This window comes from Tursiops truncatus, chromosome 4 (assembly GCF_011762595.2).
Source record: "Tursiops truncatus isolate mTurTru1 chromosome 4, mTurTru1.mat.Y, whole genome shotgun sequence".
Taxonomy (NCBI): Eukaryota; Metazoa; Chordata; class Mammalia; order Artiodactyla; family Delphinidae; genus Tursiops; species Tursiops truncatus.
The window spans coordinates 68,875,798-68,893,808 of record NC_047037.1 but is presented as its reverse complement, the minus strand read 5'-3'; the positions used below and the strand labels follow the sequence as shown (position 1 = coordinate 68,893,808).

Below are 18,011 nucleotides of genomic sequence, written 5' to 3'. Positions count from 1 at the left end.
CTTGATATGTACATGAACACAAACAAATGTTTATAGGGTGATTTTCATATATACTAGCCAAATAGTAGGTTAAACCGTATGAATCTGTTTACATGTGACAATTTTTTTTTTTTTTTTTTTTGCGGTACGCGGGCCTCTCACTGTTGTGGCCTCTCCCGTTGCGGAGCACAGGCTCCGGACGCGCAGGCTCAGTGGCCATGGCTCACGGGCCCAGCCGCTCCATGGCATGTGGGATCTTCGCGGACCGGGGCATGAACCCGTGTCCCCTGCATCGGCAGGCGGACTCTCAACCACTGCGCCACCAGGGAAGCCCCACATGTGACAATTTTTGACCAATAAAGATGGCCGTTTCTTATGTGTCAACTAATAAGGAAATTCTCTGAGAACTTCATTTTTCCCTGTATTGTGTTATTTCATGTGTTTTTGTCAAGTTACCACTGAGCCTTTAATAGTATTGCCATTAATCAATACCTCCAATGTATTATTTACTTATAATAGAAGACAGTGTGTCTTGCATCAGAAACTCCTTTTCTTTAGTAATAGCTTTAAAATTTACTCTTCCCTTTATACTGTTGTGTTTGTACACCAAGCTGGTATAGGTGGGGGCCATGTTATCTCATTTTCACTCCAAGATGCATCAGGAATATGTGTATATATCTCTAGTTATATCTGTTAAACCATTTCCCAAATGTTTCTCTCCCTAGCGTCTACATGTTAAACTTTCAGCAGCAGTCAGCAACCAAAACACAGATGGACTAGGTTGTGATCTGTGCATTAGGGTGTGGAAAGTGCTGTGATTATGACAGCACACACTTCAGCTTGGTCTTGGTGGATATAATCCAACAGGACTTCTTTTGAAGTGTGTGATCATCTTTGTGGACATCCTTGGCAGTATCACCATCATTTCCATGTGATTGATTGATTGAAACAATTTAAATATACAAGGGCATTATCCCTCTGGGAATAGTTATCTCCAAGTCTTTTTCTTTCAGCCTGATTCCACATGTGTTCAGGGGACACACACACACACACACACACACACACATACACACACATCGCGTGTGATCTAGTTATGATGGAAATTACTCAAGTGAGGCATTAAGCTTAATTAAAATTAAGCATTAATTTTTCTTATCCTTTCCCCTGCAGTCATTATGTAGGCATGTGTGGAGATGGAGCTAATGACTGTGGGGTGAGTAGAAATTACTTCTTCTAATGCAGGGGGGTCACTGATATCCCTTTTAAGGACCCTACATCTCCTGGGGTCTGACTCTTCACCCTTCTGCCAACAATCACATCACTTAATCATTCTGATGTTTATATTCACTTCTACTGGAGTGTGGGTTGAACGTGGTTTAGAGTAAAGTGAGATGAGTCACTTCCGCTGTTTTCTAGCAACTCCTAGAATAATAAAGACAAGGAAAGGCTACATAGGCTCCCATATTTCAGACGCAAAAGGGACTTTTCAAGGCTAGCTGGTTTAAATCTCTCCTGTTATAAATAAGGAAATGAGACTCAGGGAGGTGAATACTTTTTTTTTTTCCTGAAGTCATGCGGCTGGTAAAGGCTTAATGAAGGAAGAATTTGAAACTGATGGTAAAGCTTTGACTTATGTGTAAATTGTGTTTATCCCTGCCAGATTTCTATACCAGGGTTACTTTTTACAAGTTGGCTATACCCCAAAATTCTTACACTCAGCAAAATCATAGACCAAATTATTTGGTCATTACATACAATAGCAAACCTAAATTACAAGATTCTCAGCAGATTACTTCTCTAACACAATAGAAGGCAGTGCCTATTTTATAATCTGAGTTTCGAAGATATGGTTGAAACAGTAGCTTACCTGAAGATTGTTGTACATAAGAAAATATTTTAGGAGCTAATTTGTGGAATGAGAAGTAAAGAGAATTGCTTTGTATTTCCAAAGTCTATTAGATACTTAAGGTCTAGGTATTTGTTTTACTTCCTTCTTAAATATTTTCTTTAAAGTTCTGTGAACAGCTATGTTCATAATTAGAGATCTGTTATGAATTTTTCTGCCTCATACTTCATGAGAAAAAGCTAGTTGTTAGTCTCCTCTTCCAAATCTAGAGTGAGTACCCATTCTCATTAATTATGTGGAATTTAGAACAAAACAAATAAACTGGATGTTATAAAGGACATAGTCTCTTCCTCCGAAGAGTTCATTATCTGATGGGGGAAAAAAATCATGCATAAAACTAACCCTAACATAAAGTAGATGGTCCTAAATTACATCACAGAGATATAAAATATTAAGGGAGAAAGGAGGAAGAAGGAAATATTCTAATATTAATTGAACATGAATTTAGTGTATACTGGCCATAGTAACCAGGTACTTTGCACTTTCTACAGAGCTACAGAAATACGAAATCTCATTTTATGTTCGTACAATTGTCATAGGATTAGGGGCTCACTGGACTGCTCGTTGGCCACTCTCTGCTCTGGGCATTCTCTGGACAGTTTCCAGTCTTGATGAGAAATGAATTAGCCCTTATATCAGTGAGACAACATATATTCTGGAACGATTCTCTGATGTGTGCATCTGGTCCTTTCCTCCAGTGAAGATGCTGTATGCCCCACACTTCGTCCCAGCAGTTAGCTGGTTGGCCGGATCAGGCAGCCGGCAGCCTAGGAAAAGGTGGGAATTAGTTTTTCCTATAGTTCATGAAGGTGGCCTGATAAGTGTAAGAACTGTGATTGTAAAGGCCCTCACAAAGTTCCATCCAAATTCTGTCATCTTTTTAATAGATTTCTGGAATGAGTCCTTCCATTTTCTTATCATGTCTACACCCCCTCAACCAATACACACACACACACACACACACACACACACACACACACGCACGCACTCTTCTACCACTGGGTCATTGTTTACTTGGTGCCTCTTTCATTGGTGACTGCGTGTATCCAGGTGGCAGAGCAGCATAAACAGAGATCCAGGGGTGGGAGAGTGCAATATTATCAACTCTATAACGTGAAGAATAGCCTCGCGCTGTTTAAAGAGTTAGTGCTTGGCCTGAGGAGTCGTGGGTGTAACGTGGCTTTATCATTCCAGGCTTTGAAAATGGCTCATGCAGGCATTTTGCTGTCAGAACAGGAGGCATCTGTGGCCTGCCCTTTCACCTTGAAAACAGCCAACATCGAGTGTGTGTCTCATCTCATCAAGTAGGCCACCTATCCCCTTTCTATCCCCTGACCGACAGGCTCACTGTCTGGCTCTGGACAGAATTCAACTATAATTGAAAGTGATAAGCAGAGGCTCGGGTAAAGTGCTACTGAGTATCATTTAAGGGGGCCATGAGTGCTGCTTGAGAATGCTGGTAAAAGCAACAAAAAGGCGACCTATGCTGAGCTTTGAAGGATACATGGCTGTGTCATGTGGACAGTTGAAAACTAGAGTTGATATTTAAAAACCTATTGTATATCTTACTTCTCTCCTTTATTTTGTATGTTGGATGCTTACTGGAACCTTTATCTCAGGAGTTGTGGATGCGGGGGAAAGAGAAAAGGAACCCTCCACCAGAAAGCTTCCCCCAGTAGTGTTATGTCTCCAAAATACAAATTAGTGAATACCCAAAGTGATTGCACCAGAGACTTTTACAATGGATTGGCAATTGGATTAGGGAAGGGGAAGGAATTAAAAACTGTTTATTTTCCCAGTATAGCTCCCTTACATCCACTGCACTCTCATTTCTGATCTTGTCTCTACTCATATTTTTTTTGGTCTAATTATTATCAGTTAAATAAAGGTTTTATTGGCTAAATAACTAACAAACAACCATAAACCCTATGATGTGATCCAGGCCAGTAGCTATATGTAGAGATTCATGAATTATTATTCTTAACCAGTGTTTTGATTGCAATATTAGACACTCAGTATTTGTGCGTACATTTGCTCTAAATTAACATTAAAACAAATAATGACATTTTTAGGGATTTCTGCTATGGCTCAAACTTCAGGCTGACAATGGAGAAGGACGATATAACATCCAAGTAGCACATAAAGATATAAAACAATAGAAGGCCCGGTTTCTATGAAAACTCCAAGTACTGGGCCTTGCGACTTCCCTGGTCGTCCAGTGGTTAAGACTCTGTGCTTCCACTGCAGAGGGGCACAGGTTCGATCCCTGGTTGGGGAACTAAGATTCCACATGCCACATGTCACAGCCAAAAAAAAAAAAAAAAGAAATTTATTCATACAGTTAAGAATAAAACATCAAATTTTTTTCATTTAACATACCCTTTTTATTGAAGTATAGTTGATTTGCAATGTTGTGTTAATTTCTGCTGTACAGCAAAATGACTCAGTTATACATACAATTACCTTTTTTTAATATTCTTTTCCATTATCATTTATCACAGGATACTGAATATAGTTCCCTGTGCTATACAGTAAGATCTTCTTTATACATCCTGTACATAATAGTTTGCATCTGCTAATCCCAAACTCCCACTCCATCCCTCCCCCCCACCCCACCCCCCCTTGGTAACCACAAGTCTGTTATCTATGTCTGTGAATCTGCTTCTGTTTCATAGATAAGTTCATTTGTGTTGTATTTTAGATTCCACATATAAGTGATATCATATGGAATTTTTCTTTCTGACTTACATCAGGTTTTATACTGTATGCATAAATTTTTTTCCCTCTGATTTTTCCTGTAATACTGTGGGGTAACTTCAGGCCATCTTCACGGCCGATGGTCGGGAGCACATCACAGAATGTTGAGGTTTTACAGAAAAAGACAACCATGAAGTTCTCAGCATGTCCCTTGGTGCATCTGAATGTGCAGCGGCCGTTGGGAATTACCTGAATGTGCTAGCCTCTGAGTGGCAGCAAGACAGCTTGACCCCTCTCCCTGAGTACTGGGTGCCTGTACCTGTGTCCTTCATGCCCTCAAACAACATCACCTCCCCTACCTTCAAAGCAGCTTCCCTTGCTAACTCCCATGTTTTCTGCTTCTGAGGACCATTTGGTCCTTAGAGTCCATCTTTGAGGCTCAGAACATCAGAGTGCTTTTAACTCTTCCCTCTTTCTCATCCCTGGCGAGGCAGGCATTATGTTTTAGTGGTGTGTCTTTTGGAGAGTCTCTCCAAGCCTTACCCTTAATATCTCTATTGCCTTAACCTGGTTTGTGTCATGGTGACTACATATCCAGAGTGTTCGGGACACTTGCCAGACTTCATGCTTCCCAGCATCAACACAACCCATGCAGGTCTTTTAAAATATTGTGCTTGAAAATGGGGTGGATTAAGAATGAGACAGAGCCTTGAGCTGGAGGGCTCACATTCCAGTAAAGGGTATAGATATATGCAGATGTAATCGCATAACACAGAATCTTCTGCCTGATAAGGAAGAGGTGCTCAATAAATTAGCTTTAAATAAATGAACGTCCCAATAATATAGTCATCGTTCCAGTAGTTCAGGATGATAACTCAAGCCAAAAGGGAAGGTTTCAAAGGAAGATAGCAATTTGAAGGATGGATAGGATGTATGGAAATGCGAAGGAGGTGGGAGGGAATTCCAGGTGGGGGAATGGAGAGCCATGTTCACAAATGGGGTTTTCACTGGAGGGTGCAGGGACCTGATAGCCAAACTGGGCTGGAAGGCTTCTCAGATGGGATCTGTGGAGGGGAAGCTGGAGTGCCAGGTGTGGAGGCCTTACATAGGGGGTTCAAACTCCAGGACGGTTGCACCAAGTGCCTACTTGATTCATCCGAAAGACAGTGGCACTTGAACTTTGGATGCCCTTTCTCATGCCCAGTGCATTTCTGGAGGCAATATACTGTTTTAAAATACAAGTCAGGGGGCTTCCCTGGTGGTGCAGTGGTTGAGAGTCTGCCTGCCGATGCAGGGGACGTGGGTTCGTGCCCCGGTCCAGGAGGATCCCACGTGCCGCGGAGCGGCTGGGCCCGTGAGCCATGGCCGCTGGGCCTGCGCATCCGGAGCCTGTGCTCCGCAACGCGAGAGGCCACAGCGGTGAGAGGCCCGCGTACCGCAGAAAAACGAACAAACAAAAAAAACAAGTCAGGATGTTAAATTTCTCTAGCGGCAGATGGCTTAGTAAGACTTCAGGGTTAGGCTGATTTTACCCTTGCTGTTCTTGATGCGTGCCTAGTCCTGAGAAAACATCCTCTAGAGGAGCAATGAGGTACAGTTTTAAGTACATGGGTCCAGATCCGCAGGTTTCCATCTTTATTCTTTGAAACATGATTGACTTGTTATAGTTCAAGTCCTTTAGGACAAGGACTATGCCTTATTCATTTCTCTGTTGCTGTGCCTACCACGGTACCTCAGAGCATTTGATGAAAGTTTGTGGAATGCATTAAGTAAATGAGTGAGCCGCTTAAAATTCACAACCATTTGGAATAGCAGTCATTTTGGAGGCCCGTGCCAGGTGTGGAGGCCTCGCATGGGGGTTCAAACATTCTTTATGCCTTACCATTCTAGATTTTTGCACTTTTTTGTTTTTTTAAATCCAGGTGTCAGTTTTCCTGGAAATGTACAACTGTAGGAAAAAAGGATGAAATCACAAAGTGCGTGTCAGAAAACGATCCAGTCTTCACATGCTTGCCATTCTCAGCTGGTCCTCTGCTCCACCCTCTGTGCTGAAAACAAAAAGGCAGTACCTCGCAGCCTGGTAGAAAACATCCACCCAAAGCATCCTGGCTCATCTCCCACCAGAACCTTCTCATCTTGTCCAAGACAATGTGGTTGTTAGTTTGGCTCTTTGGGTTTTATTTCTCATGTCCCTGACCTGTTGACGATGTTTGAGCAGCGGTGCCCATGTCACTGGGGACTGGAAACCAAGAGGATGTGGGCTGCCTCCCATGTGGATTTGCTTCTGCCTTGCTTGGCAAGAGGAGGCTGCAGGAGGGCTTGTTTGCCAAGTTCCCCACTCCTCTTACTTTGGCCTGTCATAATCCACCACCAACCAGACCCAGTTAAAGGAATAACAGTTCAAACAGAATTTTTTAAAGAGGGTAATATTTACTTTTTTATTCTTATGTATTTATTTATTTATTTATTGGTTGTGTTGGGTCTTCATTGCTGCGTGTGGGCTTTCTCTAGTTGCGACGAGCGGGGGCTACTCTTTGTTGAGGTGCGTAGGCTTATCATTGCAGTGGCTTCTCTTGTTGTGGAGCACAGGCTCCAGGCGCCCAGGCTTCAGTAGTTGTGGCACGTGGGCTCAGTAGTTGTGGTGCACGGGCTTAGTTGCTCTACGGAATGTGAGATCTTCCTGGACCAGGGATCGAACCCATGTTCCCTGCATTGGTAGGTGGATTCTTAACCACTGCACCACCAGGGGAATCTAGTAATATTTGCTTTTTTCTTTTTTATTGAAGTATAGTTGACATACAATATTATGTTAGTTTCAGATGTACAACATAGTGATTTGACATTTATGTACATTATGAATTGATCACCTTGATAAGTCTAGTAACCATCTGTCACCATACAAAGTTATTATAATATTATTGACTAGGGACTATTTACTTGCTAAGCTGCAATTTTTACCATTGTCTTTATCTCTTTGGGTTCCCATACCAGCTCACATTATTACCCTGTGTTCTTCCTCGTGTACTGAAGCCAACAAACCCATTTCATCTCAAATATTGGTGCCACATCTACTCTCCCTATAATGTGAGAGCACCTGGCCCTTAGCTTTATGTCTCTAAGGGACTTTAAAACACACACGGGGAGCAAGTGTTGCTAAGATGGAATGAATCACAGGCGAGTCAGTACTTGACATTTTGCACCTTGTCACAATGTATTGTGTTTATAATGTTCATGTTAATCTTCTTAATTCATTGCAGGCTTGTTGAAAATAAGGACTGTGCCTGATTCATTTATATCCTCCATGACTCTGAGCACAATGCTGGCACCTTATAAGCCTTAAATAAATGTGAACTTATGAATCAGTGGGTGAGGTAATGATTGAAGGAAAGAATGAGTAAGTGAATGAGTGGTTAAATGAATAATTGAGAGGATGAATCAGTGATTAAGTGAATGTATATCAGCAGGCTATTAAAATGAGCTCCTTTTAAAATATAAAAGAGACTGGGAGATATGTGTCCTATATAACCAGTTACTTTTATGTTTTCTTAAACAGAGAAAGCCTCGCTGCTCTCGTCTCATCCTTTGGGGTGAGATCATGTATGGCATAATCTACTTTATGGGTACATCACTGCTCTACTGGGTATGAACCAAAATAATTTCTTCCTAGTTCTAATTGCATTTATATCCCTTGTTTATTTGGGGGAGGTGGTACAGCTCTTACACAGGATTTAATGTTTTATAACTAAATGACATTTCTCAAAATAGATGTCTACAAACTTGAGAACTTGATATAGCTGTCCATGAAACACAGAGCTAGAAATAAGTAGATGTGGCTCCGTTTCTAGGAGTGCTGTTCTTCTCTAGATAACCTGAGACACTTGACCTCCTCCAGCCTCTATTTCTTCACTTAGAGTATGGAGAGAGCATCAGGGGAGCCTAAATATAACTCAGCAGGAAATGCATCAGTCTCCAACTATGGAATATTTTTGGCAGACTAAGAAGAGATAAAAAGAATGAAAAGTTGTTGAATTTGACTTTGAAGGGCTCAAAATCTGGAAAAATTCCCACACCGGAGCTTTAGTTCTGAACTTGCCCAGAACTTACACGTCATTAGTAAAGGATTAACAATTCTGTAAAAATGTTTTGAAAAGACTTTTGAAATGAAATGATAAAAATAATCATCTAAGAATTAATTAGCTATATGGAAGAAATATGTATAGGTTGAAAGTAATCTGCATCGGTTCAGTCATAACTTACTCTACAGTAAAATGATCCAGCAGGCTCAGGGAACTCTGTGGGGAGGGAATTATTGTACTGCTTCCCTAAGACATTTGAGTGGTGAAAGCAGGGACCACAGGACTCCAGCCTCAGTGGGCTATTGATTGCAAGAAGCATACACAGAGGCTAAGGGCCAACTAGGTGGGTAGAAACAAGAAATGGATTGGGAGTCAGGAAACCTGGATTCAAGTTCTGCCTCTATGACTAAAAACAAATTAGATCTTGCCCTTGGCCGAGCCTTTATCTGCCTCCAGGAACTCAGGCTGACTGATTTCCAAAGCCCTGGATAGTTCTCTGAAAACTGCTCCCAGAATAAAAAGTAAAGCTGTCTTTGAAAAGCCCTGTTCCATCTCAACCTGCTTATATATAATTTTACCATTCTGAGGGCAAAAGAATATGAGAAGGAAATGTAAAAAGACAGAGAAAGAATTGGAGGATGAGAGGAACACTGAGAAACTATTTGCGTTCTCTGAAAATTACAAAAACAGAATTTCAGTTCCAAAGTCTTCATGGATAGAGTTGGAACCAGTTTACTCTGAAACCATTCACTCTGATGGTCTAGACCTAAGTAAGAGTGCCCTCCAAGGACCTTCACCTGGAAACATCTTGGCCTTGAGTTCCCTCTCCAAGGGGCCAGAAATATTTTCATTTGCGTCAATGTGGTCTGTAATATGCATAGAACCAGATTATGATTTAGTGCTCAGTCAATAGCTATGAAGCAGAGAAACAGACTTGGCAGCAAAAGGTATTGCAAGGCAAGTTCCTGGAGAGTATCGAGCTGACTTTCATGTTTAAATACTTCAATTCCATAAATGTGAACTGAAAAGGAGTTCTATGTCTACACAAACCTTAGAAAGGCAGGTGGTATACCAGAATGAAGTCTGCAATGGGCTTTCTTGGGGTGGGGAGCTTGTTCAGTTTGTGAAAGTAGATGGACTCCAAGAGAACGATGTTGTGAACTCAATCCATGGATGAGGATGGAGAGAAAAACGTGTTGAATGATTTGAAGCCTTGACTTCAAATTTTAAGTATGAAGTCCCAGAAGAACTTTCAGGCTTTAATATCTTATGTTGAGAGTTCAACTATCCAGGCTAAGTCTACAGCTGCAAGAATTACTATGGCCAATAAGGAGGGTGTTTCCCAACTGACTGACTCTCATTGCTAATATGGAATTAAGTTAAACACTGGGAAAAGAGTGATTTGGTTTTATTCTATCCAATGAGATGCTAAAGATGTTAGGTAAGTTCCTTTCTTCCTAAAGTGGGGAGAAAAGTAACAGCTGCTTCCTGACTACTTTCAAGAACAGTGTTGGGAATGATAAAGACAATATGATGGCAGAAGCCTCACTTATGTTTACTTTTCTTTCCTTTTCAGCAACTACAGCTCTTCAGGATTTACCAGTATCTCATGCCAGATGTTGCTACTACCTTGATGGTCTGTTTAACAAGTAAGCTCTTTAGCAAAGTAAACCATATTAGTTGCATTTATCCATGAAATTCTAGAACTATTCATACAAATAAGAGGTTCTGACAATGACACATCTTAACTACCAAGACCTCATTACCTGTGAATTTTTTGAAAGTGGTGTTGGCAGTAAGTTGAGGCTTGAAGTCCTCAGACTTGGCGTTAATGTCCTGATAGAAAATAGGTCTTAGCCTTACAAAATTGTCAATGCATTCTCAGTTCTTTGTAGGTTTGTGTCTTGTACAAAGAAAAATGTGCAAGAAATCCGGGAAGGGAAATCTTTGAAACCCAAAGGTCATTTTCCATTATTCAGCTATGCTTCACATTGACGTGAAACCAGACTTTTTCTAGGTCTTTGACGTTTGAGAACAAATGCTAGCGCTTTACTGTAGTGGAATTCTCTCAAAAGCAAGGTGCGGCTCACAGCAGCTATTGCTTATTTCCTTCCTTTGAGATGACACTGATAAAGTATTTCCTACCAAGGAACTTAGAGCTTGATACTAACTCTTAGTAAGTGAGAAAGGTGACTGCCTCAACAGAGAGCAAAGAAAAAGAATGATATACTCACCTCCTTTTCCTTGTCCAACAAAGGAAGTGTTACGAAAAAAACCAGATAAAACATGCAGCAATGCAGGATATTAACAACCTTGAGAATTTCATGTAGCATCTTTTTTTTTATAAGCAAATATTCATTTTTAATTATTATTTATTTGTTTTTGGCTGTGTTGGGTCTTCGTTTCTGTGTGAGGGCTTTCTCCAGTTGCAGCAAGCGGGGGCCCCTCTTCATCGCGGTGCGCGGGCCTCTCACTATCGTGGCCTCTCTTGTTGTGGAGCACAGGCTCCAGACACGCAGGCTCAGTAGTTGTGGCTCACGGGCTCTGGAGCGCAGGCTCGGTAGCTGTGGCTCACGGGCCTAGTTGCTCCGCCGCATGTGGGATCTTCCCAGACCAGGGCTCGAACCCATGTCCCCTGCATCGGCAGGCAGATTCTCAACCACTGCACCACCAGGGAAGCCCCATGTAGCATCTTAGAAACATGAAAGTGATATTGAGGTCATATATTATATTAACCCAATGACAAAATTTACCAGTGTCAGGGATGTAAGTAATATCAATTTTGATTCTTAGGGTTGAAATGTCTATTTATAGCCCTCTAAAATATTTTCTATGTGTTATTAATATTCACGTGACTGGATAATTTTGAATCCTTGATATTGCTTCTAGAATGTTTGCTGTTTTTTAAAGGAATTTGCATGATTTACTTGTGAAGATGGACAATGATGTTAAAAAGAAAAAAAGAATACCAGGATGTTCCAAGAGCTACGCTAGCAGGCAGTAGCGTGAAAGTGAAGGCCACGGCCATCCTCTACCACGCCCTATCTCTGCAACCTTTGGGAAATTATTTACTAAATAAATAACTGACTCATATGAAAGGTCCTTATAAGGTTGTGAGGATCAGATAACATACCACATGTAAAGTGTATAGTACAGTGCATCACACCCTGTAAGCCCTCATTACAAGATGAATGATATTGTGCTACACCCATCCTTTTTGTCTTTTTTTTTTGAGATGACTGACTAATTTGATGAGCCCTTGAAAAGACTTAGCCTGTGTACAAGTAGACTGATTGGAAATTCAAAAACATGGGTGGTAGCCTTGCCACAGAATTGCCAGATGACCTTGAGCAGGTTGTTCTGAGCTTTTGCACACTTAATTCCATGATACTGGTTATGAATTTGACTCCCAAGGTAATGGGTATACTTTATGCTTTCCCATGGCAATAGCCTGCTGACTCTCATGCCAGTTGGTCATTCTGTGAAACTTACCCTCTCATCTTAGAGCGAGTTTGGTGGGAGAGTTTGGATGACTCAGGGCAGGACCACCGTTACCAGTGGGAGAGAAAAGTCTCAGAAGGGTGGTAGATCAGAAGCATAGTGTTCTATTTGAATGACAGCACTTTATCAATTATTATTCAACAAATGTGTAGCTGTCTAAGTAAATGGTGAAGGTGAAAAAAGAGGGTGGAAACTGCTATCTTTGTTTGTTTTTACCACCTGCCTTCAAACACTATTGCTTTCCCATCCCTGCAAGTTCAGTCATCCTACAGGCAGATCATTTTCTGGTCAATTCTAGGTATTCAAACGACATCATCTTTAGATATAAGAAGTCCAGATATTATAAATTAACATTTCATGTTTTCATCCAATGCAAAGTTTTCTTCCCCAAATGAAGCCTGACCTATGGCTTGGAGCAGGCAGTGGGAGAGAAGCCATGGTCTCTCTTTTCCTTTGTTTTCTACCTTCACCCCTGCTTCAGCAAATATAAGCGGCAGGACCCCAGGATTTTTTGCTTAAGTGGGAGTACTCTAGTTCTCTCCTGTCAAGTGCCCTCTAACAGGGTAAGCGTCTAAACTCAGGCACTTTGCATGGGGCTCACTGGTGAGTTCTTGAGTTCTTCAGAGATTCCCAGTCCAGCGCTCTAGACTAGACCACGCCCTGACATGTGTGGCGCTCTCTCCTCTGACCCCTCAGGATTTCTTTCAGGATCTGCCTTCTAGTGGTACATATCACAAAGCCTTTTTCTTCTGCTGGGCCCTCTAGCCTCAGCTGAACAGTCCACTGGGCAGAGTCCTTCCAAGATAGCTCTAGCCTGGCTAATTTCCATCCCTTCTACTTGACGTACCAGATAGTAGATGTGTAGCTTGTTCTCACTGCTGCCCCTTCTCTCTTCCCTTTGATATTACAGGAAGGGGAATGAGAGCCATTCTCCACCCTTGCCACTTCAGGTCTCTCCTGGAGTGGTTTTTATGACCTCCTTTCATTTGTGTTGTGATGCTGGGAAGAAAACCACAGTTCTTGCTTCTCCTAACAATTCCCGTTAAAGAATCTCTTGATCATCTCCATGGTTTACTCTTATATAGTCTGTACATAGGTAACTGGGGGAGGGGGGATGGCATGCTTACAGTTGAAGGACCAGTGTGGATCCCTCTTGGTAGGTACTATGGAGATATGGTAGTCATCTTTCTTTACATTAAATTGGCACTTACCTCTCACTGTCCTCAAATAGGAGGCTCAGCAAAATTCCCCAGACAAGAGGAACCTCCTCTTAGAAGTGTTCATCTCCTACTATGTGTTACGCACATTAAGTACCTGGGCATTAAAAGGCTGATCACTGATGTATAGAGTTTAGTGGAGGATTCACATACATGAATGGATGAAATACAAGTCAAAAACAGTGAGTACCAGAAAACAGCAGATGCTTTTGGAGCTTGGAAAAAGGGGATATTGTTTCTGATGATCTGCAGTTAAGGAGGAGATGGCAATGTAGAAAAGAGAGATACTGGGATGGCTTCATGGAAGAAGTAGCATTTGCACCAAAATAGGAAGGGTGAAAAGATTTCAAATATCTTTTACAAAAGAAGGGCATTTCAAGTAGAAGGAAGCAGCATGAGCAAGAGAGAGCTGATAAATATAGGGGGTGAGTTTTTCAATTTGACCGCACTGTAGGGTATGTGGAAAAAAACAGCAGGAGATAAAATCTGACGAAGTAGGTTGGGTCAGATCACAGAATCCTGACTGACAGGCTGATAACTGTGGACATTTATCTGCAGACATTAAGAGTCATTGACGATTGGACGATCAATGTAAAATCACTCTCACCATGGCATCTATATTTCCAGGTTCCCCAGTTAGGACTTTGAACCTAAGCCTGAATTAGTATGGGACAACGAAAATGCCATAACATTAAGCTAAGTGAAATAAGCCAGAGAAAGATAAATACTGTCACTTTTATGTGGAATCTAAAAAATATAACAAATTAGTGAACATAACAAAAAAGAAGCAGACTCAGATAGAGAGAACAAACTAGTGGTTACCAGTGGGGAGGGTGGGGACGGGCACTAAAGGGGTTGGGGTACAAACTATTGGGTGTAAGATAGACTACAAGGGTATATTGTACAGCATGGGAAATATAGCCAATATTTTGTAATGACTGTAAATGGAGTGTAACCTTTAAAAATTGCATAAAATTTTTAAAAAATTAATTTAAAAAACCATAATGAATAAATCTACCTAGTACATTCTCTTAGAGAATGTTTAAAAAAAAGACAATTCTATCACATTATTTATTTATTTACTTGCTTATCTATCCACACCTTGCCTTGTTCCCACAAGATTTTATTTTATTTTATTTTATTTGTTTTTTTAACATCTTTTTTGGAGTATAATTGCTTTACAGTGGTGTGATAGTTTCTGCTTTATAACAAAGTGAATCAGCCATACATATACATATATCCCCATATCCCCGCCCTCTGTGTCTCCCTCCCACCCTCCCTATCCCACCCCTCTAGGTGGTCACAAAGCACCGAGCTGATCTCCCTGTGCTATGCAGCTGCTTCCTGTTAGCTGTCTATTTTACATTTGGTAGTATTTATAAGTCCATGCCAGTCTCTCACTTCGTCCCAGCTTACCCTTCCCCCTCCCCATGTCCTCAAGTCCATTCTCTATGTTTGAGTCTTTATTCCTGTCCTGCCCCTAGGTTCTTCAGAACCTTTTTTTTTTCTTTTTTATATTCCATACATATGTGTTAGGATACGGTATTTGTTTTTCCCTTTCTGACTTACTTCACTCAGTATGACAGACTCTAGGTCCATCCACCTCACTACAAATACTCAATTTCATTTCTTTTTATGGCTGAGTTATATTCCATTGTATATATGTGCCACATCTTCTTTATCCATTCATCCGACAATGGACACTTAGGTTGCTTCCATGTCCTGGCTATTGTAAATAGAGCTGCAATGAACATTGTGGTACATGACTCTTTTTGAGTTATGGTTTTCTCAGGGTATATGCCCAGTAGTGGGATTGCTGGGTCATATGGTAGTTCTATTTGTAGTTTTTGAAGGGACCTCCATACTGTTCTCCATAGTGGCTGTATCAACTCACATTCCCACCAACAGTACATTAGGGTTCCCTTTTCTCCACACCCTCTCTAGCATTTATTGTTTGTAGATGGCCATTCTGACTGGTGTGACATGACACCTCATTGTACTTTTGATTTGCATTTCTCTAATGATTAGTGATGTTGAGCATTCTTTCATGTGTTTGTTGGCAATCTGTATATCTTCTTTGGAGAAATGTCTATTTAGGTCTTCTGCCCATTTTTGGATTGGGTTGTTTGTTTTTTTGATATTGAGCTGCATGAGCTGCTTGTAAATTTGGTAGGTTAATCCTTTGTCAGTTGTTTAATATGCAAATATTTTCTCCCGTTCTGAGGGTTGTCTTTCAGTCTTGTTTATGGTTTCCTTTGCTGTGCAAAAGCTTTTAAGTTTCACTAGGCCCCATTTGTTTATTTTTGGTTTTATTTCCATTTCTCTAGGAGGTGGGTCAATAAGGATCTTGCTGTGATTTATGTCATAGAGTGTTCTGCCTATGTTTTCCTCTAAGAGTTTGATAGTGTCTGGCCTTACATTTAGGTCTTTAATCCATTTTGAGTTTATTCTTGTATATGGTGTTAGGAAGTGTTTTAATTTCATTCTTTTACATGTAGCTGTCCAGTTTTCTCAGCACCACTTACTGAAGAGGCTCTCTTTTCTCCATTGTATATTCTTGTCTCCTTTATCAAAAATAAGGTGACCATATGTGTGTGGGTTTATCTCTGGGCTTTCTATCCTGTTCCATTGATCTATATTTGTGTTTTTGTGCCAGTACCATACTGTCTTGATTACTGTAGCTTTGTAGTATAGTCTGAAGTCAGGGAACCTGATTCCTCCAGCTCCATTTTTCTTTCTCAAGATTGCTTTGTCTATTCGTGGTCTTTTGTGTTTCCATACAAATTGTGAAGTTTTTTGTTCTAGTTCTGTGAAATATTCCATTGGTAGTTTGATAGGGATTGCATTGAATCTGTAGATTGCTTTGGGTAGTAGAGTCATTTTCACAATGTTGATTCTTCCAAACCAAGAACAGGGTGTATCTCTCCATCTGTTTGTATCATCTTTAATTTCTTTCATCAGTGTCTTATAATTTTCTGCATACAGGTCTTTTGTCTCCTTAGGTAGGTTTATTCTTAGGTATTTTATTCTTTTTGTTGCAGTGGTAAATGGGAGAGTTTCCTTAATTTCTGTTTCATATTTTTCATCATTAGTGTATAGGAATGCAAGAGATTTTTGTGTATTAATTTTGTATCCTGCTACTTTATCAAATTCATTGATTAGCTCTAGTAGTTTTCTGGTAGCATCTTTAGGATTCTCTATGTATAGTATCATGTCATCTGCAACAGTGACAGCTTACTTCTTCTTTTCCGATTTGGATTCCTTTTATATATTTTTTTTCTTCTCTGATTGCCGTGGCTAAAACTTCCAAAACTATGTTGAATAATAGTGGTGAGAGTGGACAACCTTGTTTTGCTCCTGATCTTAGTGGAAATGGTTTCAGTTTTTCACCATTGAGAACAATGTTGGCTGTTGTTTTGTCATATATGGCCTTTATTATGTTGAGGTAAGTTCTCTCTATGCCTACTTTCTGGAGGGTTTTTTATCATAAATTGGTATTGAATTTTGTCAAAAGCTTTTTCTGCATCTATTGAGATGATCATATGGTTTTTCTCCCTCAATTTGTTAATATGGATTATCACATTGATTGATTTGCATATCCACAAGATTTTAATGCAACATACAAAGGCCACTAATAAGACAAGATATATGAAAGGAAAAATCTAGGACAAAAGCAAGATGAAGTCAGAAAAGTCAATTAAGAAAATGCATGTCTTGAAGTCCAATTTGACCTTCATAAATTTAGAAGCCATTTTGAAAGGAACTTGTTATAACTGCACCCCTGTTCTTTTCAGTAAGACCCACTCAAATTAGATGAAGAAAATTGAGGAAGGGACATGTTTAGGAATCTAGTTCTCAAAAATATTCTGAGAACAGAAAGTTGAAAGCATCAAGGCTTGAGGAGGGCTACAGTCCTCTTTCTTTATTTCCAAGAGACCATCTTCTGTCTTTCTTCTTCTTTCTATCCTTCCTGTTTTCATCTGACTTCTACTCATTCACTTTGCAAATGACCCCAGATGGTGACTACTGTTGAGTTTCCATAACCTTTCTGCGTGTCCTACTACAGCCAATTAGCTCAACCTCTCAGTGTCATTTGCAAATCGTTTGGAAAGAAAATTTATAAACTTCTCTTGGGTAAGGTGCCCAGTCGAGGCCAATCATTTCTATGAGTGAAGTCATGTAATTCAGCTCCATTTGGGCCAATTGCGCCAGCATATTGGAGGAGGCACAGTGTACAGAGAAGAAGGCTGTAGGAGGGATTGTATCTGTTATAGAAATACCTCTCTTAAGTTCCATCAGTGCTTCAATGAGCCCCTTCTGGGTCTTGGTCCCCTTGGAGAATCTGATGGAAGATAGAGATCTTCTCACCTTAAAAATCTCCTGAGGCACAATCAAAATTTTGCATGTAGTTTAGATGAGTTCACAAGACTCCTGAAATTTGACTTATGTGACTTGAAATGTCCATAACACAAGTAAGCCAACTATTTAGGAGAAACATACCTCCATAATATCCAAATGATGACGAACAGTTAAAAACTATACTTTGAGAATAGAATTTAAAAGCTGCTAAGTCCTCCCATACAGCAGGCTCTGTGCTAGGTTCAGTAAGGAACAGAAAGTGGAATGAGACAGGAT

At 40.5% G+C, this 18,011-nt stretch overlaps 1 protein-coding gene across 1 annotated transcript in view; it reads left to right on the top strand.

Annotated features, from left to right (window-relative positions):
• ATP13A5 (ATPase 13A5) overlaps window positions 1–18,011 on the top strand; it is a 101,774-nt gene that overhangs the window by 68,991 nt on the left and 14,772 nt on the right. Inside the window, 5 exon segments of the mRNA XM_033855208.2 lie at window positions 1,150–1,192; window positions 3,080–3,189; window positions 8,136–8,170; window positions 8,173–8,222; window positions 10,235–10,307. Coding sequence (XP_033711099.1) covers window positions 1,150–1,192; window positions 3,080–3,189; window positions 8,136–8,170; window positions 8,173–8,222; window positions 10,235–10,307 — 311 coding nt within the window.